At 37.8% G+C, this 23,772-nt stretch overlaps 1 protein-coding gene across 1 annotated transcript in view; it reads right to left on the reverse strand.

Moving 5' to 3' along the window:
- Nucleotides 1-23,772, reverse strand: part of LOC146601685 (multidrug resistance-associated protein 1) — a gene marked incomplete at its 5' end in the record, with an annotated part of 55,263 nt that overhangs the window by 15,775 nt on the left and 15,716 nt on the right. Inside the window, 16 exons of the mRNA XM_085300658.1 lie at nucleotides 2,224-2,401; nucleotides 2,792-2,959; nucleotides 5,015-5,191; nucleotides 6,361-6,487; nucleotides 7,338-7,407; nucleotides 8,910-8,997; nucleotides 9,370-9,516; nucleotides 12,114-12,317; nucleotides 13,736-13,828; nucleotides 14,829-14,990; nucleotides 15,600-15,777; nucleotides 16,277-16,504; nucleotides 18,031-18,162; nucleotides 18,956-19,017; nucleotides 21,631-21,756; nucleotides 23,064-23,201. Of these exons, the coding sequence (XP_085156784.1) occupies nucleotides 2,224-2,401; nucleotides 2,792-2,959; nucleotides 5,015-5,191; nucleotides 6,361-6,487; nucleotides 7,338-7,407; nucleotides 8,910-8,997; nucleotides 9,370-9,516; nucleotides 12,114-12,317; nucleotides 13,736-13,828; nucleotides 14,829-14,990; nucleotides 15,600-15,777; nucleotides 16,277-16,504; nucleotides 18,031-18,162; nucleotides 18,956-19,017; nucleotides 21,631-21,756; nucleotides 23,064-23,201 (2,278 nt within the window). The remainder of the gene's footprint in view (nucleotides 1-2,223; nucleotides 2,402-2,791; nucleotides 2,960-5,014; nucleotides 5,192-6,360; nucleotides 6,488-7,337; nucleotides 7,408-8,909; nucleotides 8,998-9,369; nucleotides 9,517-12,113; nucleotides 12,318-13,735; nucleotides 13,829-14,828; nucleotides 14,991-15,599; nucleotides 15,778-16,276; nucleotides 16,505-18,030; nucleotides 18,163-18,955; nucleotides 19,018-21,630; nucleotides 21,757-23,063; nucleotides 23,202-23,772) is intronic.

The raw sequence follows: 23,772 nt of genomic DNA on the forward strand, positions 1-23,772 counted from the left end.
AGCAGATATCTGTTTCATGCAGTATAACAGCTTGAATTTGGGGTCCATAAAGTTTAAGGCGGGGGGAGAAAAAAAAACACAGACACACACACAAAAAAAACAGGATTCAAATCAAATGTCTACAAGTGACAGATCAAGAAGCTTCTTTGCTTTCACGACACATAGATTGTTAAACTACACCCTACAGTTCAGTCCTGTAGTTGTTCTCAGCAGTTTTACCCACCTTTCTCTCCACTCCAAAACCGAATAAGCATTTTGTGCTGACAATCCTCATCTTAAAAAAATCAACTGAGTAGCCACTATGAAGTCTTCTAGACGTTTATTTGGCTGTTCCAGGGTCACAGAGCCAAATGCTGGGGAGAAAGACTACCAGATTGCTCCATCTGAAGTGCAGTCCACATAATACAATAGACGTGGAAATACTAATTCTGCTCTACACCTCTATCTTCCAGGCACTGTGGCCAAGTCCAAAGTTGAGCCACACCATTAAAAAACATTTCAACCTTATGGTGCACTTCCAGGAAGTTCTAGCTGCTTTTACTTCCCATAAATACAGCAAAAATTGCTCCAGGCTTTGCAAAGAAAAGCCTTGCAGATGCTGAGCACATTCTAAAGAAGAAAAACAAACATTCCACACACACACACAAAAAAGAAGAAAAAAAACACAACAACAAAAACCCAACCTACACACATCATAAAAGCCAGGATCTGCTTTATCAGTCAATTTGTATGGGAGAAGGGTGAAAGGGTGGTAAGCAAGGTAGTCTTAAAGTTAAAAGTGCAGTTTCCTCCCACCCTTGACAGAGAAGAAGCACTATGAAACCGGGATGGCTAAGGCAGCCCACTACACAGAGCAGGTAACCTCAGGAGCAGGGACTTTCCCAACCCTCTAGAAGCGGGACGTGTTCTGGCCAGAAAGCATCAATATGAAATTTTTTATTTTGCTGCAGCTTAATGTTTACAGTTGACCAACACGTAGCTTCAGACATACGGGGGCCTTCAGAGTTCTTGCTAGCTCTGGTTGACTCTCTTCACAGATCACTCTGCATTTATCCAAGAACTTGCGATTTTTAATAATATTTAGTTATCCTTTACACATCCAATAAATATTAATATTGTCTCCGAACCAGACAGATAATGTCCTTATTTTTCACTTCTTACCCTTGGCAGAAGATCACTCCATCACAGCTAAGAAACAAAATTTGCTGCAAACAGGCCACCCTTGTGATATAGCAGCAATGCGTAAACTACTAGGGTTATCCTGAAGTTAGAAGTGCTTTATATTAAATAGCTGCAGGCAAGCACAGTACAATATAAAGCACTGATTCTCTTTCCAAGACAAGATTCAGTATTTAAATACAACAAGAAAGTAATTTGCTTAAATGTAAAGGACTTAAACTACAAAATACTTGGAAAGGAGGAGACACAGGCTAAAAGAATAAGGCAATTAAAAGAGGTAAATCTTTGTACAAATTAACTTTCCAAGGGGAAGCACAGGATGGCTAGTTAATTTATCTCCAAAAATCTCACATGTTGAAGTTTGTAACAAGCCTGACAATGCCAGAAGTAGCTCCAAGTGACCTTTCCAGAAGGAGTGCTGGTTTACAGCAGGGACACCCAGATCTTGAGTCTCAGCTCATAAACATGTGCAAGTATCAGGAAATCATCACAGGCAGGCCATGAAAGAAAACAGGCTGGGTGCAGGAGATTAAATTTCTCTGCTAAGATCTAATACTATACCTGTCTGCAGGAAAACAAAAATTAAGAGAAAAACTCAAGTATATTCCTACCTCAATACAGCTCTACAGCTGTTTGTAGAAGGGAGTCAGGGATATCAGCTAGAAAAACGAGCTGCTGTTCCTAGCCCACAATCCCTAATATATTACCTGTATAAAGGAGCCACACCCCAAAAAGCAGAGAGAATTATCTACAACCTCCAGCTAACTCTTACATGACCTTACAGCTGTCTTAATTTTCTCTAAGTGAGAATAATTCCACTATGGAACTTCATGTTCTGCAAAACTTTAGGAAACATTGTGTGTGTAATTTTTCACCAACCTTCAGTACCCTCAGAAATAAATATCTCTATCAACGGATCTAACACAAGAAATACCAGTTTCCTTTAACTAACCTTCCTTCTACTACTAGTACTTTTCCTTTAACACAATTTCCCTAACATGCCACATATCAGCTTACCCCAAGAAGATTTATTTGTAAGCTTACCACTGTTCTCCATGCTCTGTTCAGTATTAGCATATGTACGAAGGAATTCAGCAAAAGCCCCATCTTGTTTCAGCAGCTCCTGGTAGGAGCCCATCTCAGATATTTCTCCATCAGTCATCACCAGAATCGTATCCATCTGAGGCAGATAGTTGACTGCATGGGTTACCAAAACCCGTGTCTAAATATCAAAAGGGGGGAAAAAATTACTCCAACATCTCAACATTTCAAACCACTAAATCTAATGGTTAGGCTATCACTCTCACTGCTTGAATTAGGTGCATAATACAGTAATAGACAGACATGCAACACTTTTAATTAAAAAAAAAAATGAAAAAAAAAAGACTGTCCTTGTATTCTGACTTTTCTTTCACAGAGTTCTGAATTACAGAATCCAGGGCATATTTCAAAACAGAAACTTACAGAAGTCCTCTTAAAGTCTCAGAAGGATCACTTCATTTTTTTCAGATGCTTAGAAGGAAGCATCTGATACAACCTGTCAAACTTGGAGTATTCGAAAACAGCAAATAAAAATCACTCCCCAGAAACATATACCCTCATTATTACATACTTTATTTTTCAGGATCCCTTTTGGTCCAATAACTTTTTCAAAAATATGCTTCCCAACATGGGCATCAACAGCTGACAAAGGGTCATCAAACAGATAGACATCTGTATTACAGTAAACTGCCCGAGCAAGACTAACTCGCTGTTTCTGTCCTCCAGACAAATTCACACCCTGAGGAAAAAAGAGAAAGAGATCCTTTATTTACAGCTGAAGTGAGGTGTCTTGCTATAGTTTGTTGAAGATAAGTCATAGGAGATTAACACAAATTAGAGAAGCGGTAGCACAGTGAGAAATAGACCAGTACCAGGAATTATTTTACTATCTCAGTAACATGAGCAATCATGGTCAAAATCCCCTCCTGGAAGAGAGCATATTAAGTACTTGTTATTAATAAAGGGTTAGACCACAAAAGTGCATTCAGTTTACTAGTTTTATAAAGCAATTAATCCATGCCAGAGATTTTATACATTCAGGGGCTATTTTTATTCCTAGTCACATTTCTGCAGTGCTGCCTCCGACCTAATAAACAAACTCTACACACTCTTCTCCAGTTTGGTTGGCCTGCTTCCTTCCATATTTCCTATATGGAAGACAAAGTTGCACTGTTGACTGACTCTGGATCGGGCACTGTTACTCGGCAGCTATACTAGTCAGCAGGCAAAACACATCCTTAGATTATAATACCTTTCTTGATTCTTTTTTATGCAAGTCTCATAAAAAAAATTAGCCACTTATTTTTGTACGTCTTCTCAAGTTACAGATAGATATATAAAACTTTCCAAAGCATTACATAATTCCACTTGGAAGCAGAATTGCCATCATTAGCTTGGTAGCCAGTATGGGTCTTCAACCCTTAACAGTCTGTGTCATTCCAAAGAGGGAAAGAGATGAAATTATTTAACAGATGAACAAAAAAAATCCCTCAACAAATCAGATTTTGTAAGTAGCAGTGAGAAATAAAATTGTTCCTTAAAATCAGTAAAACAGACAAAATGTGAAATTTGCAGCAACAACCTCTACCTATGCTTGAAAAGTTTAGAGTATTTGGAATAAAGACTACATTGCATTAAAAAAATGATACCACATATCCCGCAACTAATATCCCTCTGATTTTCCAGTTATCAGTGGCAGTCTTGTGAACAAAAGGAACATTTCAATTTCAGTCAGTGTTACGGAAGTATCTTAAACAATGTTGTCTGTAGCTTGCTTTGTGTTAGGGAACAACATAGAATTGCATCAAATGCAGACAAAAGAGGAAGCAGACTTCACATAAGAACTCTTGCATGTTGAAAATGACACATTTTTCTTATGTTATAACATGTTCGAAATTCATTTACTATAATACTATCAGTTAGATCAGGAGTAATTCTGACATTATGAAAAGCCAGAAGCACTGAATGGCTACGAAAACTCCTTTGGTGGTTTGGAACTTATTCAACTTCCCTGAAAAATGACAAGAAATTTTACATGCCCAGTACATGACTGGGCCTCAGCGTGCTGAACCACGTCTCTTCCACGGTAGCCGTTGCTCAAAAACACTCAGCAGTTGAGGGAGATGTTCTGGGGTACCTTACAGGCCATGCAGACACTCTCACTCTTTTGGGCTTTCTTATTTTACAGGAACTGAGGGTGAGCAGCTTGTTTCAGCAGTCCACATCCTCCTCTTTTGCATGGATTATGGCTGGGTAAGAATTGTCTTGGACAACACCTGAGCAAGTGCAGTCAGGCCTCAGAGACCTTTGATGCCAGTGACTGGAGAGCATCAGCTTGGCAGAATGCCAAGCAGGTTACATCCACACACACTGCTGGCTGTGTTGTTAGGGGATACCTGGTCCTGCTTGTATAGCAGAGCACTAAAACATTTATGCATGTTTCTGAATTCCATACTGTACAAGTTTTTGCAACAAAGGGCCACTACTTTTTAAAATAACTGAAGCATTCAAAAGATGCTTCTCCCTGTTTCTATGCAGTGTGCTGGCATGCCATGGCAGCTCTGAGTTAATTGAAAACAGCAATTCTAAAGTGTTTTTGCATTTATAATTGAGGTCACATTTCCCCTCCTCTGAGTTTAAGACAAGGACAACAGACACTGTTCAAATTTGCCTCTTATTCCAGAAGATTTCTAAATATAATGTTTTCAATTAACTACAATTTTAAGAAAAAGTAGAAGTCGTGCTTTTAACTACAAGCAATAGCACTGTAACAGTACAGTGGGTATTTAAATACCTTTTCTCCTATTTCTGTTCTGTCTCCTGAAGGAAGAATCTCTATATCAGGCAGAAGCGCACAAGCCTCAATCACACACTTATACCAGCTCTCATTCTTCTCCCTTCCAAACACTATGTTGTCTTCCAGAGTTGCATTTTGGATCCAGGCTTGCTGAGGAACATAGGCTATTGAGCCCTGCAAGAAAAATAGTCACCTTTCAAAACTCTTGCCTACTGTACTTAAAGTCAAAGCAAGGGCAGGGCTTTATGAGCCACCTAGTGCTAAGCACCTTACAAATTGCCTGTCCTCATTTCTGAACTTCACGGACAAAGCAGGCTCTTGGGGTACTGCCTCCTCCAATATGTTATTTATATTCCCTCTCTACAAGTGAATGTAACAAAGGCTGGTGGAAAACAGAAAACTTCAAACAATTTCTCTAACATAAACTTGGAAGGAACATTCGTTTAGAGAATATGTTTGCACAATTACTGCATGTCAAAAGTCATTAAAGCTTTGCTCTTTCATATAGTTATAAATTATGTTCTATGTAAAACAATTTAATCTGGAATGAAAGTGTGTTTAACACACACATCCCCTGCCAAAAGATTTTTACAGAAAGCAGGGGAAGTAGCTATTATGTAATAAGTCCCTTCAAAGGAAGGGACTGGGTTCCTGTGAAGTACTTTGCTTTGAAGAATGGTTCTGCCTCCACTTTCTGCACAAATAATTATTGCTTCAATTCTAATCACTTAATTTTTCCAGACAATTCTGGAGATGACCAAATATGCATTTTTTCTAGCAAGTATGTTAATTCATTTTGTTCTTCAAACAATTATCTTTCCGTACGTTAAAGTACCAGCAAAATTCAGAACATAGGTTTTTCCTTTCTTTCCAGGCCGCTTTTGATCTGTAAGCTCTGTGCAACTGTTGATGTTCAAGAAAGTACAAGCTACAAAAATAACTTTTCCCATGCTTGGGTGTTTGTATGTGCCCTCTCTCCTTGCAATTCTCTGACATCAAGAAAGTGCAAACTAATACTGCATTTTTTTCATGCTATGGTGTTTGTTATATGGTCTCTCTATCCCATAGCTGACTACCGACAAGACTCACCAGAATATTTATTTTTGACACCTCCATCATTCTGTCTATTTTGGCTAAATCTGAAACCAAAAGCTTTAGAAATCATTGGGTCAAGGCTGAATAGACGGAATTACACAAAGCACAGGTTGAGACACAAGCATGGTTCACAAGGAAAACAGTTCATCTGTAAGGCTGTCTCTTGCCCTCCTCACACCACCTGCAAGTCCACAATCCCTTCAGAAATACCCACAAGCAGCTGAACAATTCTCTAGGTATGATCACACCTTGACAACCACGTAGCCTTCCTTTTTGTCCATCTCCCCCAGTAGTGCCGACAACAATGACGACTTTCCACAGCCAACTTGCCCAACAACAGCTATCAGGGAGCCTTCAGGAACGGTGAAGTTAATGCTGAAATAAAACGCACATAATTCCACTTTGCTTGCTGGCACATCCTAGTAGCCAAACAGTCTATCTGGAACAGCCCATATAATGCCAGATATAATGCCACATAATGCCCGTTGCAAAACAAACACTTGGAAAATGTAAATGCCTTGTTCAGAAAGCACACACCTCTGCTTATACTTAGGGAATAGTATCTTAACAAAGAAGAAACCAAAATCTCCAAACCCAACAACACATAGCACAGTGCCTACACAACGCTGCAAATACATACGGATGCTTCTCAAACAGCCTCCTGGTCCCAAAGAACTTGCAATTTAAGACCCAGCAAACAGCAGCCAAAATTAAGGGAACTGGCAGGGCTCAGGAAAGACAGTGTTTCTAACTACACCACTCCAGTTCCTTTATTAGTAGTACTGTGTGCATTTGAAAGTTTCATAAGGGTTCTTCATGGTTTTTATCTGGTACTGGAACTAAAGGAGTGAAAAAAAAAAGGATTTTAAAGGGGAAGACTGAGGATATGGTGCAAGCATGAAGGACCAGGGATAACTAGGAGAGGACAATCTGGCTGCATCCTCTAGATGGAGCTCATCCCCTCTGCAGCCTGGACCAAGAGCTTGAAATCTTTGAAGCCTTCTCTCTTTCCATTATACCTCTTGCTACTCCTCTCCACCCCACCTTCTGAATATACTTTCTAATTCATGAAACTCCTAATTTAAAAAAATATAAAACAAATGTATTTGTCTTCCTGTTCCTTTGAGGCAACAAGCTCTTAAGGATATAGACCTTATAATTTAAATATAGATTATCTTTGATGCATCAAGATTTCAAGGCTAGAACAAAGGGTACGAATACTTACCTATTCAGTGAAGGAGGATCATTTCTGGACCAGCTAAATGTTGCATTCTTTACAATAATGCTTCCTTCCACTGACAAACAGAAAAGCCATATTTATACAAGTGCCAACATAAGCAGCTAAACCATGTTCTGGATCATGCCACAGAAGTAAATCTAAGCACAGAGGCACACATATAAAACAATTTTTGCAACAGAACTCCAAGAACCTGCTTCTTATCAACAGCTTGTGTTCTGCTTTGAATTTACCAAAACTGCAGAGGTTCTGAGATTACACTTATTTAGTAACCAGGAGGTATGTGAATATCAAGGACACACAGATACCAACTTATTCAGCAGCCCCCTCCTTCCAGCAACTCCTCTGCAGCACTGCAAGAAGCCAGCAGCCTTAATCTGACTTGTGATTCGAGCAAATCATGAGCTAAACCGCTGCTTTCATGTGCAAAGCTGAATTATCACAACAATGGTAGGACAAAAGAAATCAAACTACCAAATAAAACAAATTTTACCAGAAATGCAGTTCAGTGAAATGTTGCACAGTACTAGCATATTTTGAGTTTTACAAGGACAACTCAAAATGTACCACTCCTAACACAACCAAATAGGCCATAAATACTTAGCCTTGGTAAATTCTTGAACAAAATTTGTTTTCCAAAACCCCACTGAAGATTTGAGAGTTAACTACACATGGTTACCACTTCAGAAAGGGAAACAGATGTTCTGAAAAGGAAGACGAGGGAAGGAAAGAGAGCAGAGGTGACCTGTTTACAAGACAGCCAAGTTGTTGTAACTATTTCAGTCACAAAGTGACTGAAGTGACACAGAGCTCAACTAACTGTGTGAGAAGAAGGCACACGAATTTTACTATCTTTGTTGAAGTGTTAAAGACAGTTTATCTTCATTAAAAGGAAGTAAGAAAAATCTTTTAGAAGTAACTGAAGTAGTTAAAAGAAAGTCAAGTTTTGTTTTGCAAGAAAGGGGCGTTAGCTTCTCTATAAACCCTGCACTCAGAAGACATTCAGATGCAATGTAAAACTTACATGCTCATCTGCCTCCTGAAGAGCTCTATCTAACTGGACTGGCAACATTATGCTCAATAGAGCCAGGAATGAGCTCCTTTGCATAAAATAAAGTAGAGTCATTTTCCAGCAGCAAGACTTACCCTTTTTCTTTCAGCCATGCTGAAGTGTTACATGATCATTCGTCTCCAAAGTACTGGGTTTTGGCACAGCCTTAGTTATCCTCTGGCTTCCACTGCTATTTGGAAACTATTCAACTATCTACAAATTTCTCCCGGGTACGCTTTAAACAGTCTAAGTAGTCTAGAAGTTAAAGTGACCATCTGTATCTAGATGCAGCTACTCTACAGTTTGGACATAGGAGCTCGAGAAAGAAAAAAATACCCAAGGAGGAGGCAGAAATACAAAATTCTCATTTTTGCAAGTTCCCTTCTCTGCTGTCTAGCTGAAATTAATCAAATCTAACAAAATGCAGTAATTTGTTACAGAAAGCAAAAGAAACACTGCAGACACTCCAAATCTGCATACATTAATTTTCAACACCAGAAGAAACTCACCGTCTTTGATGGGCCCCCTGATTACGCTGTCGGGATCCAGCTCTTCATGACAGAGGAACACCCTGAGGCGCTTCAATGAGACACTGGCCTACATGGGAAAAAGACAGAAAAGTATTTTATGCTTTGCTCGTTGTATTTAAGAGTTTCTGTTTTTACACTACGTAATATTATTAACATGCTTTTCCAAACCCTCTTTAAAGTCAGTCCGTCATTTCTTGGATAGTCATCAAATCAGCATTTCTCAAAACACAAAAAATATGACTAGTTTTGGAAACACCCATCCACCATAACAGAGACTGGTAATTTTTGCTTGTGCAGCCCTTCATACATAGAAAACCCAAAGTTTCTTTTATGAAGTGGCTGAATTTGACCCATGGACATTCTCTAAGCACAGGAATGTAGCATTTTCATCTAATGTCTGTTTCTGCACAGAAAAGCCCATTAATGACAGAAATCTTACTTCTACTATGCTGCTGATAACCATAGGAAGAATGTTCAGTGGAAACCTGAGGATGTTGAATAATGCTAGTGATACAAATGCCTTCTGAGCATCCAAGATGTTGTTCTTGTCTACAGTTACATACACAGCAAACGTGGACAAGGCAACCTGAAACACACAGCATAATGCTCGCAGTTAGAGTAACATTTTTAAAACCATTAACTCAGGAGCTATACTCCTAGAACTGGAATGAGAGATCTCCAAATCAACTAACAAAAGAGGAATGTTCTGATAACTTCCTTGTTCCTGACAACACTTCTTGCAAAGCAAACATTTGATTTAAACTGTATTGTAGGAAGAAGTTGATGGTGCCTCTTGGAAAACTCTGAGGAAGTATCACATGCTCACTTTCTTCATACGGCAAAGATGAAGCCACAAGCGTCCCAGGCTATGCATGGAAGGGGTGGAGAGGAACAATCACGGGTCTTATCTTTCTGCTCTCTTTCAGTTACAGAGTCACTCCATTGTACCAGATATCGGATCAGTAACAAAATAGGCAGACTGAAGTGTTATGAACAGTTTGTTGCTGGCCCATTTTACATTTTGTATGGACTACCACAATTCTGGGTTTCAAAGCACATCCTCCTTCACCACGCACAGATTGTTTTCTAAGTTAGAAACATCACTGCAATATGAAAATAAAGTTTCATAATGCCCAAATAGTTCACAACACAAAAGCTTAAGAGCCATCTTCCGAACAAGCAAATGACATTGAACCGTTGTTGTCAATGTATAAAAATGCAAAAAAACCCCTTTCTACAATTTAAAAAGCCTATATAGTTTGTTGATTAATAAGTAAAGCCCCCCTAAAAGTACAGTCCTTCTCAATCATGCCAAATATTAATTTTTACATCTATTTCCTCCATAGTATTTTCTTCCATGGTTACATCACTCACGCCTTACTGTATCACAAGATCCAGTTACTCTTTCTGTCACTGCCACTGCCAAAAACTAAAGGTGGGCTGAGCAGTCCCATTCCTCCTCCCTCAACACTTGAAACAATTATCTCAAGTGCCAAAAGCACAGTCTCATCTAAGTACAGTATCCATCAAAAACATCAGTATTCCTGTTAAAAACCCATCAGACTGCTTTTAAGACATATATTGCTGCTCTTACAGCTGCTGACTCAGCAACGCCTGGTACAGTAGCCTGTTTGTTCAATCCTTTATTTGGACAACTATCCTAGGGAAAAAAGCCCTCCCACAGAGATGAGAAACAAGAAAGAGTCCAAAAAATGACCTCAGAAGCAGCATGTCTGCACTCTTGTGTTACCAGCAATTAGCCTGAAACACACTCTTATCAGCACACACAGCAGTAGGTGAGGTACTGCACAATTAATAGCTTCCAGACACCATTAATAAACAATGTTTTGAAAAGCCCTGTCTGTGGAAACAAACAGGAAAAGGAGAAGAGGAAATAAGGAATTTTGCATGTCAAAAACACTCTCAGGCAAGCACCTGGAGTAATTCTTTAATCAGAAACTTAGAAGAATACATACTAAAGAATAAAAATCTGAGAAACAGGATGCTGAAGAACAGCCATGCCCTTCGGGCTACACAGACTCCACTCCAGCAGCAATCCTCCTAAGGTGCAGGACCATTGCACACTGAAATGGAGCTACTCATTAAAAGCATTCAACTTCTCAGTCTCTGCAGAACAGTATTGAAGAGTCCACCTGCAGAGTTTTACTTAGAAACTTCATTTTATAATGTATTTATGTTAAAACCATCTCAGACTTCTCTTAGACAAACATTCACTTAAGAATGCAGCTGATGTTTCCTATGCAGGGCACTGATCTTCTGCCTTTCATCATGCCCGAAATGTAATGTAAACATTAACAGCATTTAGAAGGAAGGAATCTGAGACTGGAAAGTACACTTAAACACCTCCAACTAGAACAGCACATATTTTATCCTAATGTAGTCATGGTTTTATTTGCTCTGTAGACAAGAACAATTGCCCCTTGTTCTAACAGGGTCAAAAGCAATTTTAATGTGATCTCACCCTTCTCTGCCTTTTATTGGTTTAAATGTAAGCTAACCACAAACACAGCAGAGATGTTTCACGTATTAAGAATTTTTGTTTTTAATAAGAATTTTAAATAATCCTAGGGTATGCAACGGCTTTACCTCTCCGTATTATTCATAAATCAGTGTAGGGAGAATCAAAGACCTGAAGCATGCCTGGTACACAATGTTCCATTTGATCAAGGACTCTTGTTTAAGTACCTGCTTGTCTCACAAAAATGCAGATACAGTAAGGTCAGTTGTACCCTACTGTCAGCCACAGAGATCATCTGCAGGGGACTGCATGCATTAGTAACCTTAATGTTCTGACAGTACATTTAATACAAGGACTAGCAAGGACACAAGCAAAAACAGTTTTGGGTTTTAGCGTTTGTTTTGTTTTTTTCCTCTTTCTTTCTTTAATTCAATAGCAAGCTTCTAAGATACATCCAATTTGGATGTTATAATATCCAGAGTAAACAAAAGTGCCTTTAAAAAAAAAAAAAAAAAAAAAAAAAAAAAAAAAAAAAAAAAAAAAAAAAAAAAAAAAAACAGAGCACTGAAAAGGCAAACGCTCAATTTCCCGTTGCTGTGGAGGACATAGAGACTTTTCCACTAATTAAAAACAAGTCGTTAAGCACTGCTTTGAAAAGCCTTACCCCCAACAGGAAGACAGGCTTCCAAATTTGTTTCACTTACCAGAAAAGGAGCACAGACCCATGTAAAGGTAGCCATTGCAGCAAGGTAAGCAGATTTTTTTAGGACTTTCAGCTCTTCCTGTCTGATCTCTAATACCTTCTCTCTGAAGGCTAATTCCCAGGCATAAAGTTTCAGCACTTTAATCCCATTGAGAATTTCATTCATCAGCTTAATTCTATTGTCTTTGCTCTTCATTTGAGCCACCTAAAAGAAACATTGCAATAAATAATTAGCAGAGCACAACACTTGGCAGACCCACAAAGATCTCAGCTTTGTATTTTGCCATAGCAAATTTTATCTCATTATTGTCAAAAGCTTACTAGCTTCCCAAAGCAGGAAAGCAGAGGTGCTATCTGAACAAACAAATATGCAGAATTAACAAGATGTTTTAAGCTAATTAAAAGAAAGCTTCGAATCATTTAAAATTTGAACCAAGATCAAAATAATTGTGGCACTGGTATAAGCGTAATTAACCCTGCACCAGAAAGCCCTAGGACTCAGGCTCCTCTTTGGTACAAAACACAGTTTAAATTAAAGAAAAAAAAATAGCCACTGTAATCAAATTTCAGCGACACACAGTTTATGTCTAACCCTAGACCAAACTTGTTTCTGCTTAATATTCAGCAGTATCAAGGTATTTCTGATGGTGGCCTAAGGCCAAACTTTCAGCAGTAAGAAGAGAGCCCATTGTGAGAAAGGGAACTTTTGAAGAAAGTATCTTAACAAGGACTGTGCAAGGGTGAAAGGATGTTCAGAGTCAACACAAGACTAGGTTAGCAGACTGCTCTGGTACAGCTATCGCAGGCATCTGTTTATGAGGCAGTGTGGCTGTGACAGGCTGGCTATTCCTACTTCTCCGGTGTAGGAACCAAATACTGTTAAATATTCTAATGAAGAACTAGATCTAAAAAGTTTCAGTCTTTCTAACACAAGAAAAGTCCCAACAAAAGAAAAAAAGAAAACATGAAAAAAATAAAAAAGCAGCCAACCAACCCTTCCTCTGACAGTTCAATGAAGTCTGGAGCAGAAGGCACGCAGTGGGGTCATGAAGGTAGTTTTTGTGACACAACACTTGGGAGTTTAAACCTATGTTTATAAAAGTGCTCTCTCTAACTAAAATCCACTCAGGACCACAAAAAGCCAGAGACTGAGGCTCCCTCCCTCTTCCTCCCACCAGGAAGAGAAACAGTAACTTGCCAACACTGCAAACATCATACTGGAAGCAAACATTTTGCTCATTTTAAGGCTCATTAGGCAGACAATAGCCCAGGTTTGCACTTAAGTTCTTCAGTAGCAAAGTACATACTAAACTATTTCCATTCCATCATCAGGCATCACATGAAGGTGGCTAGATTGCTACTTAAGTGTTACTACCAAAAAATTTTTGTATCATTATGTAGAGATATGCTGTAAGGCTAAAAATATGGCTTTAGGTTAGTTTAGGTTGTTCTGCATATGCAATGTCTCTAGCCTTTATTCTTCTCCTTCAGTTTTCAAGTAGAAAAAAGTGAGGACAAATTTGGTGAGGGGAAAGTAGGGGTAGAAAAGCACTTAGGATCTGAACAGGTCAGAGAACAGTATGTTTCTTAAAAACCCTGCATCAGAAATATAAAGCTTCTTACCTGATAGGTTTTTGTCTTCATTGCCATCACAGCATTTACTGGAACCAGAAGGATCATGACAGCCACACCTGCCAATACAGATGGACCTAAATTCTGAAGAGATAAATAACTGCTTGTAAACTTGTATCAACATAAACATCCCAAATCATTTTTTAAGATTTTGGGTCAAGCACATGCATGTGCTTCAGAAAATCATTCTGAAATAGCTTTTCAACCCCTTCTTCCCTTTTCAAGGGCAGCTGTGAGGAAGAAGATAGATCAAACAGGGACTTAGGTTTATGTGCTTGATTTCTGAAACTTAGCGGCACATACATAAGTCTATATAAGGAGAGCTGTATATGGATGTGGATCTCTCCCCCATATAGATACGTATCTATAGATATATATATATAAAGATCTTTGAACATTTCTCAGTTTTGCTAGTTTGTCTTTCTTCTGAAGTAGAGATCCATCCAGGGAATGACCAGCTTATTAGGAAATTGCATTCCTTAACTGAAAGTAAGGGCTAGGAAGACTCAGCCTGATGGCTGTTTGGACTAGACACAGCACACATCTCTGCCATACAATGATCTCGGAGCATGGAACCAGTAGGACAAAGGAGGTAATTCAGGTGTCTGCAGCACCAGCTACAGCAGCCCCCACCTGGACCCCACACACACACACTCAGACGTGCTGGTGCAGCTCTTCATAGAAGTGATTTGGGTTAAATGGTAAGTTATTTTAAAACAAAGATAGCATCTTTCATCTAATATCCCATGTAGCACTACAAAGAGTTGCACCAGCACAACCAAGAGAATGGCATAAGAACAAGGAACAGGAGGAACTGTCTCCTCGAAGTGGGAGAGAAGGCATATCAAAACACAACTTAACTTCTGTGCAGAAGCAGTATATGCAGTATAGAGCCTGGGCTTGCAAACTGAGAGCCTCCTGCCTTCCTTTTTGATGGCACTGACGGACGTAACTCTAAATGGCTTCAGAACAAACAGCACATTCACCTCACACTACTGTAAACCAGTGGTCTAAACAACTGCTCTCCAAAGTCATGACCCAGAAAGCTGCAGTCAAAACAGGAAACAACATGCATGATACTCACTTGCCACAGTAAGTACAGTGCTAATATCACCTGGAGAGGTGCAGACCAAATCATGTTTATATAGGTAACCAAGTCCATGAATCTCTGAGCATCCACAGACATTAGATTCACAATCTCACCCACTGTAGAAGTTCTTCTGGCAGAATTTGTGATAACTAGTGCCTAGGTATGAATTAAAATTAAAACATCATTAAAAAAGGGCAAAAAAAAAAAAAAAGCTTACTGATTTGCATTTTTCCTACTAAATTGAAATTATTTAGAGAGCTTCATCTTTAAAATTACAAGCAATAATTTTCATACATTCATCTTACATCTGCACATCTTACAAAATACAAGCTGCATAGTTTCAAGCAAGTGGTTGGGGTTAAACTAGCAAGAGAGCTAAAAATGACAAGAAAATCTGTTTAACTATAAAAATGTTCCAGCACCCTATTCCAGGATGAGGTGGTACTGCCTGTTAAGTTGCCAGCGAAGATGTAGATGTACATCTATCTTAATTTGTGCAGAAGTCGAAACAGTTTCACCTCTTGTCTACATAATGGGAGATTTCTGGCTTGTGGGTGAGCAGAATAAGGTGCCTGGACTTCAAATAGTAAACTAGAAAGTTGCTCTATCTTCATGGTTTCTTTAAGTTAGATAATCCTTTATCTTAACTATTACGAGTTAGGAGACTCTGCTAGGCTGATTCCTAACTGCTTAATTATTCAAACTTAATCAGTGCAATAGCACAGCCACAGAGACATATAACCATATATTTAAAGAAACACCTACCTTTCGATAGATTACACCAACAATAGCTGTTTTGAGCCTCATTCCAGTGACAAAGCAAATATGAAAATACTGGTGCAGAATCAGTGTCTGAAGACAGGCACAAACAAAGAGCAGCCCTGTATAAAAGTAGCCTTGCCAATTTGGGGCACCTTTGTCATTTACAAATTTGATTAGCAATCTGTAAAGAGAGGAATTAACTGTCTTCATATATGCAAAGTAAAAAAATGTCAGAGTTACAATTGTAGATTATTCCAAATATAGTACTGCTCGTGCATCCACACAAAGTGCCAAACTTAAAACATTCAAGTAAACCTCTCAAAAACTGAAGATCTTTCTATACCAGCTCATATCCTTCCCTCCTAATAGCAGCAGCAACAACTGCTGTAAGACATGAAAAGTATCATATACTTTATATTTACAATATTCTCTTACTATACTGCCTGGCCTTCCTAGTGCTAGAAAGGAAATTGTTAAAATCAAACAGTTAATATATCATTGTTATCATTTGAAAACCAATAGATTAAAATCATTTTGGTGCATGCTCTCTCACTTGCAAGAGAGCTCCTCCCAGCTGACATAGCTAGAGGCCAAGCAGCCTGGTGACTGACTGAAATACCAATGTATGTAAAATTCTGTCCAGATCCTTTTAAATTGAATAATAAAGTGTTAACTCTTACTTCAGAATTTCCGGGCCTGCAAACATCAAGAGATCATGTGCAGCTTTAAAGAGGAAGCTCATGAGGAAATATGGTCCAAAAGTTTTATATAACACCTTGAATAAAGATGCCTCAGAACTCCTCCGAGTTGGTTTTATAATCAAAGCTTCAGCCTCCTCTGTCACCTCACCGCTTGAGTCGTTTGAGTTTTGCTGCTTTTTGGGCAAGTACAGCATGTTTAAAGGTTGCCTGAAATAAGAATTAAAATATATTATATATATAACATAGCCTTTATCCAGGCTCAAAACCACCTTAAAGAATGCGTAATATCCAAATGAGTCATTTACTTCAACTTTAGCCAGAAAGTGGTTAACAATTTCTGATGTTAACCAACACAACAGACTGTACCTCTGACATCATCCCTCATTTTAGCAACTACAGGTGTCCTAGCAACAGAGACCGCAGTTTACTGTCCTTCTTAAAGGTTTAACTCAGGATTTTACTGTGAATCAACCATCTCCTTTTAATCATACAATCATAGCTACCTGGCCCTTCAAAAATGGTTGTCTTTGTACAGACAGATAATATTCCTGGAGAATGTCTCCTACAGCTCTGTACAGAGGAATGAGAAACAGAGCCTTAATTTGTGTCAAATTCAAAGAGCAAAAGATGTTACGATTCCACTACCCAGTATGCTGAGCTGTTATCAAAAATCATGGCTTCACTCTACCACAGGATATAAAAGTTTCCAGTCAGACTTATTCCAAGTTATCCCTAATGAGCTGAATACATCCATTTCACATCTGGTTTATGCCAAACTGAACACTTCCGAACTTCTGAGGACAAGATGCATGTAAAAGAATACTGCGTAAGCAAGAAAACACTCTTCCATCAATGTAAAGGTATTTCTCTTTGCTACAATAACAGATGAGGAAAGCAGGACGGAAACTGAAGGTATGCAGTCCCAATTTTGGTTATCTCACTTAGGTGAGATATATATAGTTTTATATATATATATATAGAGAGAGTTATATATATATAACTATATATATATATATAGTTATATATATCACTATATATAGTTATATAGTTCCCAATATAACTAAAGGTAAGAAATAAACTCCTCACCTTTACACCCTGAACTGCTCCTTCAGAGGCTCCACTTACTGTAGAGGAAGCCCAAGCTCTTAAATCACATGGCTGAAGTTCAACTGTATGAAGACTCCCTCTCAGCCTTGACTAACAAGCCACGCATCAAAAATTACAGTAATACGCTTTGGACTATGAAAGACTACAGGAAAATTGATACAGCTCTTCATAAACACATGCACGTGCCACTTGTTCCTATTATCAATGCATCTGAGAAATCCAGAGCTGCTGTTTCGGCCCTATAGAGGCAAGCTTGAAAACATGTGACAAACACCTCTAAATGAAGGCTGAGTACCTTCAGCTTTTGAATTTCAACATCTCCAAGGCACTGCTAGTCAAGCGGAGCCCCCACACTCTTTACATTTCACTGGGCAGGGCTTCTGCAGCACTCCAAGCAGAATCCAGAGGGACACAGAGGAACTTAGCCGATGGGACCGAAGCACCAGCCAGCTTCACCTTCCCCAGTACTCCAAATCACACATATCCACTGCTATTTTCTCTTTCTAATCATTTTACAAATGCACTTAAAATTCAAATATTTTAACAAAAGGACTCTTGACTAACTAGTTTTCAGTTCTATTAACTAAAACTTCACAATTTATCATTGATAAATAAACAGAACTTACCTCTTTGTCTTCGCATACTCTTTTGCCCAGTTCCTAGCCAAACCTGGCACTATCTGCTCAGACATGTCCTCTTTATTTAATGACCACAAATCCTTGGCTTCCAAAGGTGTCCGATAACCTTGAATCATCAACCTATATTAGAAAGAATCAGTAGTATGTATTTAAGAATAATTAGAGATTCACATGTTATAAAACAGTGGTACTTACACCAACCCCCAAAACAGAGCCAGCTCTTCACAAAAAGCACATGCAAGACCTAGTACTGGTAGCAACACAGGTCTGGATGCTGAAAAGCTTAGGTATGCACATCCTCCTACCCTTTACTGTGAGAATTAGCCATCAAGGATTCTGAATCATTGAATTCAAATTTTGGTGAGAATACAAGAAAGGATGAAGTGATCACATTTGAAAAACAGCTAGGCAATTAATGTTCCCATGTTTACCAAGCTGCAGAGTCTTTATTAGCCTTTAATTTTACAATGCAATTCCTTTCATCTAGTTTTCTATTGAAACTCTGGCCAAGTACCAACTGCAACAGTATGACTACTACTATTTTAGACGTTTGTATGTTTTAATTCACAACACTTGCATTGTGATCAAGTCATATGGCATAACAAAAGGTAAGTTAATGAAACAAAAAAGAATATACTCAACAAAAAGAGCTATCAGTTTCAAATACCTTAATTTCTATCTTCTTCCATTTCTCCATCAAAAAGATACTTTGATTACATTCTTTTAATAAGCATACTAAATATACACCTTTAGAAAAGCTCAAAATTGCAAAGGAATTAGTAAAAAAAAATTTAAAAATTAATCCATTTACAAAAACAAACAAACAAGGTTACTGCTAATTGAACTCCCAAAGTGGAATTTCTAAACTACTATCTCATTTTAACCATCTCTTTATGTAGCATCTTGTTCTTACCCAGTGATCCACCAGAATGTGATTCTAGAGAGGAAAGAAGCACTGAACTCTGGACATGGCTTCTAAAGAAGAGAAAAAGAAATTAGCCTACATACAACATGACTGATATAGGGACCAAAAAAAACCCCCAAAAACAAACAAACAAAAAAACCTACAAACGGGAAAAATGTTTTTTAAATTCCTTTTGTTTACAGTTTTTTCAAATTACAAAGCTATCCCTTGCTGCTATAGAGAATTTGTGTGGAAAACATAGGCACAAGCACAGCTTCAGGGCTGTCAGCAGACTAGCCCACAGGGACATAGAGAGAGCAGTGCTCCTTTGGGTTTATGCTTGCCTCTAGTCTGCAATCAAACGAAATTTGAAGAAGAGGATTTCTGATTGTTTTCCCCCTATTACTTTCTCTATACTATTTTCAAGTCATTCAAATTTTTTAAATAAGTAATCTGGACAGATTAAAATATTGAAAGGAACATTGGAAGAATTTCAAAGGCACTAAAGGTGATTTACTTGCAAAATTACAGCAGAGACTTTTCTCTCCTTCTTTCACTGCTCTGATCAGTATTTAAGGAATGTCAAAAACAATCACTTCTTTGGCATACAAACCACTGTTTTTATCACCAACTATAACAGCAGTGATACAGGTATTCCCATCCACAAAAGTCAATAAACATAATTTAGATTACTGAAAACAGCCAAAGTTTTTTCAAGATTTGCATTTTTCAAGGCATGTTTGTACAACTCAGCTTTTTCATTAAGCTGTATTTTGAAGTGTGTTGTAATCAAGCTACGCGAAACAGATTTCTGTATTTCCTCTCTTCCTCACATGACAATTCTGTTTAACCTTGTAGCGAAAAATTAGAGCATGCATGGGGCAATTTTTGGAAGAGCTAAAAATTCAACATTTCCAAAGTATTTAAGCACTTATAGCAAAAAAATTGCAAGAAATTGAAACATATTGGCTTAACAAATGAATAAAAAAATTTAAAGTAAATCAGAGGAGCTACAAATATGTAAGTAAGAAAACAAAAAGCCTGTAGCCACTTCAGCATTCCTACCAGGCAAATTTCTACTTTGGCAAATACAGAAAAGAGAACACTTCCTACTTCAGGAAAATTTCAAGATATACTGAACTTCCCAGAAAATGCATTTTTTTTTCTATTTAGTTTTTTAGATGGAAACGCCAGATTAGACAGTCAACTAGTTCTTGTACTACAAAGAACTGGACTTTATTTGTTGGGGGGGGGGGGGAAGAAAGAAAAAAATATGTTGTTTGTGCAAGATTGATTGTATAACAGCTACATAGTTCACTTCATCAAAAATAGCATTATTTTAAAATATTAAAGAACTATTAATCCTGATGTTCATGTCAGACAGAATAAAGACTGTTCAACTGAACATGAGTGTTACAACTGAAACTGTAACGGATCTGGACTTACATGAAGCAAGCAAAGTAAAAACAAGAAACAACACATTAATTGATTTGTACAAACAGCATCTATCTATGTCTCAGAAATTTGTTTTACTTAAGCTAAAAGATATTGTTTGTTTAAGCTAAAAAACTTAAAGTTTACGTTTTTGTTTTGAAAATGCTTCTCAGAAGGAAATAAGAATTTTTATAAAGAGTGTAATTATTTACTTTGTATATTTTGTATTAAAACATTCAAAAAAACCACACCACCTGCAAAAAAAAAGTTTGTATTTTCTCTGCCCTGTTTCACAGACATAGAACACAAAAACAAATCAGTGTGCTTAGAGCATCTTGTAATTATTTTGACTGTGATCAAAGCAGAGAAGGTTTCCACAAATCCACAGTATCCATTCAAATACATTTCATCCCTGAATGAGATGAAAAGAACAGAGATTAAAAGAATCCAAAGACTCAGCAGTAAACTTTTTCTCTCCAGGCATACAACGTGCAGACAGTCTGCGGTGGTAATGCAGAGCATCAGTGGCCTGTTGGTCACTGAAGAGGAAGGTGGCTGTAGAGTCAGTAAGTGTAACCGGTTACAGTACTTTGGAACAAAGACACACAAAGTCCCCCTCACACGTTTCAGACTTTCTTTATCTTAATTATATATAATTAAGAACATGCACAAAAGATCACCATCAGATAAAGATCAAATTTCTACATCAGGACCACTCTGTAACTGCTATTTCCGTGGTTGATACAACTCTTTAAATTTAACTAGCTAAATCATTGCTCAGTGCAAGAGGTACATATGAAAAGTCAAGCGCAGCTAGGCAAATTCACAAGTTCTCCAGATGGAGACTTTGCCCCATCTTCTGCAGGAAGGGAACAAACATCATTATGAGTTTACTGCCTACTGGATGGTACTTGGCCGGGGGGGGGAGGATGGACAGTGTTTCAAATCAGCCCTTCCCACCAATTGCCAGAAGCACTGCTAACTATTAATGTATGAAATTACCTCCAGGAATGCTACTCAAGAATGACTGAAACAGTATTTTCCCTCTCTCAAAGATAGCCCACACTGTTTCGCATGTTACAGGCTTCATCTCCTGCTCCAACAAATAAAGAACAGAAAGAACACTCTACTGCAGACTCAAGTCAGTAAGATTTGAATTATTTGGCACCTGGGAGAATAGGGCCCTATATCCCATTATGTAGAACATTTCAGGTATAATACTAGACATTCAGCACAGGCTGAGCACTTACAGGATCATTTACTGTTTCAGAAAACAAAGGTGGTCGTTCTGGAAAGCAGCACAGTATGAGTTGTACAAGTAACAAGACAAAGTAGCTGCAGAAGGTCGCATAACGAAATGCATCCACTTCAGCGTCCTATGAAAGAAGGTAATATTCTAATTAGAAGGCTTGAGGAATTTCTCTGAAACTGCATGTTACTACTAAACATAAAGCAGATCCATAATTTAAGCTCTACACATTAGGTTAATATTACTGTCAACCTAGTAACAGGTGGACTGCGAGTTGCTGATCAAACTGAAGCACGCACCAGCAAGCAGCCCTGTAAGAAAACATCTGGCTTCTTCAGCAAGGAACACCTGTAATCAGCTCTGGTAAAACACTGTTCACCACTAGGCAAATTAGGGTCAATGTCTATTCTTGTAAACGAAAAGAGAAGAGAGAGAGCAAAGAAGATGAAAGATGTCACAAATGGAGTCCTCTAACTTAGTATTTTCAGTCAGTCCCTGAACAAACACAAATGCATAAGCCTCTGCTGTAGAAAAGTATTCTTTACAACACAGTTCATACCAACATAATATGAACCAACTTGAAATCACGGTGGGCTGCACAACAGCAGGTCATTTATACACTGGATAGCAAAGAGCATCCAGTGCAAAGTAGTTAATTACCATGTACACAGAAAGTAAGAATCAGAGGAGCAAAACTCAGGTTACAATTTGCTGTGTTCTAACTCCAGAGGTTCCCTCATCGTTTAGACTAGGGTGATACATAAAGCTTAACTCACAGAAACAAAAGCACAGAGGTGGACATACACGCACACACACACAGAGCAGTCAAAAAAAAAAAAAGTCTATCTAAAGATTTAAAAAAAAAGGTAAAAAGTTCTAAAAAATTCACAACATGACTTAAAAGTTTCAACAAAAAGTGATATGCCATTTTCAGGCAGCTCCACAACTGAACTGATATTTGAGGTTTTACTATAAAATTGACTGGCTTAAAAAAAATTATTTCACTGGTGCACTTTCATTTTGTCTCAGCAGATACATGAGACCAAATTACAATCAAAGCTAGTGTTTCAGGAAATCCACTGTATAATCAACAGGAAGACGACGTAATCTCCCAGAACAGTTTCATATGAAACACTGTAAAACTTTTGTGTTCAAGTAGAAATATCCCCTTTCTGGAATAACTAGCAAAACTTTCTTGGCAACTGTTGCTACAGCAACGTCATTATGAATTTCATTAGCCTTTCAAAAGTTGAAAAACAAGGGCCATTAAGTTTTGCTCACTTTGGTTTTATAACTCAGCAATAAAAGTACACTGAATGGATCATTAACTGACTTGGCATCTCACATTGACAGCTGGTATAACTGGCAAGCAAATACTCTATTATTGTAGTATTTGGGATTATTTTCAACTGAATGAGGTTAACAATCACTTACCATATTTAAGGCATGTATTATTTTGGATCTAAAAATTACTGTGGCACATGACAATGAGATGAACCAGAAAATCATCATTACACCTGAGGACTGGACTCCTTTTATTCTTTCATATTGTATTAAAAATGTGGCAAGCAACTGTGGACAAAGAAGATAAAAATATATTCACAAGGTTTATACTCTACAATGACATATATTATATACATATACAAGGTAATATGTTAAAGTGTATTTATTTGGCATTTCAAATCTGGTATCTTCCAGGCATTCTAACACACGGATATTTTCAGTGTATCTTGTCTTGTAAAAGTGTAATTCAAAAGGAAGTTTAAATTGGAAATCATCTGGAATAGTAAAGAATTGGAAATGGATGGAAAAAGGAAAAGGGACATATAATACATGAAAGCAAATCACCACATTAATAAAAGGCTTTTCGGGGCCTTTTTGTCAAATATATATATATATATATATGTGTGTGTATATATATATATATATATATATGTGTGTGTATATATATATATATATATATATATAATGACATTTTATCCTTCCTAAGTATTTCCTGACTACTATTTTTAAAATAATCTTCCTACAACATAAGAAGTCACAACTCGAACCAATACTGACCAAACATTACTCTAATACTGAATTTTGACTGTTTTCAGAGACGTTAGGGAACTGGTACTTAGTAATCTCATTTGGCCACTGC

This window comes from Rhea americana, unplaced genomic scaffold (genome assembly GCF_003343005.1).
Source record: "Rhea americana isolate MKP2758 unplaced genomic scaffold, rheAme1 scaffold_10, whole genome shotgun sequence".
In the NCBI taxonomy this organism is placed as follows: Eukaryota; Metazoa; Chordata; class Aves; order Rheiformes; family Rheidae; genus Rhea; species Rhea americana.